The 2,608-nt window shown below is 42.8% G+C and overlaps 1 protein-coding gene across 4 annotated transcripts in view; it reads right to left on the reverse strand.

Moving 5' to 3' along the window:
- Nucleotides 1-914: 914 nt before the first annotated feature.
- Nucleotides 915-2,608, reverse strand: part of zgc:194209 (adipocyte plasma membrane-associated protein) — a 7,599-nt gene continuing 5,905 nt past the window's right edge. For 3 of the 4 annotated variants that reach the window (XM_014018242.1, XM_014018241.1, XM_014018244.1), the window contains 3 exons: nt 2,100-2,260; nt 1,819-1,993; nt 915-1,603 (listed from right to left, as the gene is read on the reverse strand). In XM_014018242.1, coding sequence (XP_013873696.1) covers nt 1,403-1,603; nt 1,819-1,993; nt 2,100-2,260 — 537 coding nt within the window. In that variant the 3' untranslated portion in view covers nt 915-1,402. Of the gene's footprint in view, nt 1,636-1,818; nt 1,994-2,099; nt 2,261-2,608 lie in introns of all 4 variants that reach the window. The other variant, XM_014018243.1, reaches the window with a different exon arrangement.

A 2,608-nucleotide genomic window follows, 5' to 3' on the forward strand; every position in this document is an offset into this window, starting at 1 on the left:
AAAAAAATCGGATTTGTCGCGTTCAGACTGTCAAAAAAAAATCGGATTTGTCGCGTTCAGACTGTCAAAAAAAAAATCGGATATGAGTCAGACGGGTCAAAAAAATCGGATTTGGGTCGGATTTGCCTGCAGTGTGAACGTAGCCCAAGTTTCACTCTTTAAGTCTCAGTATGCAACTTCTTTTTAAAAAAGGGATAGGGCTGACAAAAGCAAAACTTTCATTTTTCCAGTTTAGTTCCAAGAGATGTTTTAGCACAGAATTTAAATTGTACTGTTATTTGACTGTATGCATTTCTACCTCATTATGCAAATAAGGTGGGCTGCTCCTCTGCACAAGCTCTTTCCTGTTGAGTTACAAACTGAACCTTACGCTAAACTGAGGCAACACAACTGATGTGCTCCTTCCTGTCTGTTGCCCAAGAGGAGAGGAGAAGCCCACCTTATTTGCATAATGAGGTAGAAATGCACAAGATAAAGTCCAAACATATAAGAGACACAAATGCATCTCCAAGTAAAAACAGTCAAATTTAAAGTCTGTGCTAAAATGTATTTTGTTTGAACGAAGATGGAAAAATATGAAGGTTGTCCATAATAGAAGKGGTTTCCTGTCTAACAGAAAACAATAGTACCTCAGAGCACAATGTATTACAGAGGCAAATGTCTTGTTAAATGAAGCCATCACTGAGTCTGCAGGGGCTGAGAACTACTGAAACAAACATGACTGAGGTGTTTTTGTGTGTAGCTCTCAGTAATCCTTCATGCATTAGTTTAAGCAAACAACCTGCATGTGTTCTTACAAAAACAAACTTTGACCAAACTGAGGTAGTTCAGAGATCAGACATGAACCCCACTTCAAAACAATTCCCTAAAAGAAGTAAAACTTGTTGCCCATAATGCATATCAAGAACCACCTCTTAAACTGATCATTTTTGTTTTAATTCACTGCTGCACTTTGAAATCTGTCTGAACTGTTATTTAACTTTATGTATTTGTTCTAATAAAGGTTTAAGTGACACCACATGTTCACATCTTGTCACCAGTTTAAATGTTTACAAGTAAACTGTTAAGACTCATTTTGTGTAAAGCAGAGGAATCCTGTTGGAGCAGAGAAAGCTGCAGGAAAGTGTCCTGGAGAACTTTCATGTTAGTTTGGACAAAAAAAACTGCAATGTTTCCTTTTAAAAGCATAAAAACAATATTTGGACACGTCTGCAGTCATTTTAAAACATTACCTGTTAATCTGAGCTCAGCTTTTCCACAACATTTCAAAATAAAACTATTCTTCAGGAACTAAAATGATGTCCTGTTTCCACATTAAATAAACATTGTCAGTTCTGGTTACTTCTCCTCCGGGATTCGTTTGTCAAAGAAAACGTTAAAAAAAAAGTCGCGTTTCTGTCCCTCAGYTGTCCAGGACAGGCAGGAACAGCAGGTCTGTGTTGCCCAGGTAGGTTCTGCCTCGGTGCTGGAAGACGTCACTGATGGCCCATGTTAGGCGTCCCTCAGGGTCGTGAAGGGTCCCCACGATGTCCCCGTCCAGTCCCAGCTCCAGAACCAGACCATAATATGGCAGCAGGGCGTTGAACCAGCTCAGAGGAAGAACCTACACACACAACATCAACCTGATAGTTTCATCTGAAACCAGAGCAAAGATCTGATTTTACCCGTCGAGGGAAATTTCCCTGAACAATCTTTACAAATCACTTTGAACTTTTTCATTTATTTTTTATATAAAAAAAATAACTTTCAACTAAATCCAGTTTTCCACATCATCTGAAAAAAGCCCTTAAAGATGGTGGTTTGATGGAGAAAACAGACCTTGACCAGGAAGCGTTTGACAGCCGGGTACGGAGCCGTCAGGTCCAGGAAGGGAGGCGTCGTGATGCCAACCAGGAACGTCCCGTGGTCGCTGAGGCGGATGTTGTCAGGGTAACCGATCATGTTGTCCAGGACCACCTCCTTGGTGCCGGCCTTCGGGCCCTTCAGCCAGTACCTGAACAAAAACACTATTAATCACCACACAGTCGTGACCTGAAATCCTCTGCTGTTTGAGGTTTAGCCCTCAGAAGCACGATGCTCAACGGTCTGGCTGTTTGGACCTCAGGATGCGGGCCAGGCTGGTCTCAGCCAGCAGCAGGAAGCTCTCGTCGGGGGACAGGGCCACGCCGTTAGGCATGTAGAGAGAGTCCAGCAGCACCGTCACACTTCCTGTCTGAGGATGGTAGGAGAGGAGACGGCCGAGGCTGTTCAGCTCCAGAACCTGGAATCAGTTGGATTCATTAGTTTTGGAGGCGGCTCCATCAGAACTGTGACAAGACTTTCTGAGCAGCAGCTCCAGACTGGACTAACAGCCACACGTTTACATCACAACCCAGAACAGCTACCCCTTAGAGCAGGGGTGGGCAATCATGGTCCTCAAGGGCCGCAGCCCTACATGTTTTACATGTTTCCCTGCTCCAACACACCCGATTCAGTCACTGAACTACCTCTTCATGTTCTGCAGTATGGAGGGCCGACACTGACATAATTAGAAATAAAAGCAGAAATAAATTAACCTTTAAATAAACACTTTTAAAATGCACCAAATAAATTAAAAAGGAGAACTTTA

The sequence above is a fragment of the Austrofundulus limnaeus genome, unplaced genomic scaffold, assembly GCF_001266775.1.
Source record: "Austrofundulus limnaeus strain Quisiro unplaced genomic scaffold, Austrofundulus_limnaeus-1.0 Scaffold187, whole genome shotgun sequence".
NCBI lineage: Eukaryota > Metazoa > Chordata > Actinopteri > Cyprinodontiformes > Rivulidae > Austrofundulus > Austrofundulus limnaeus.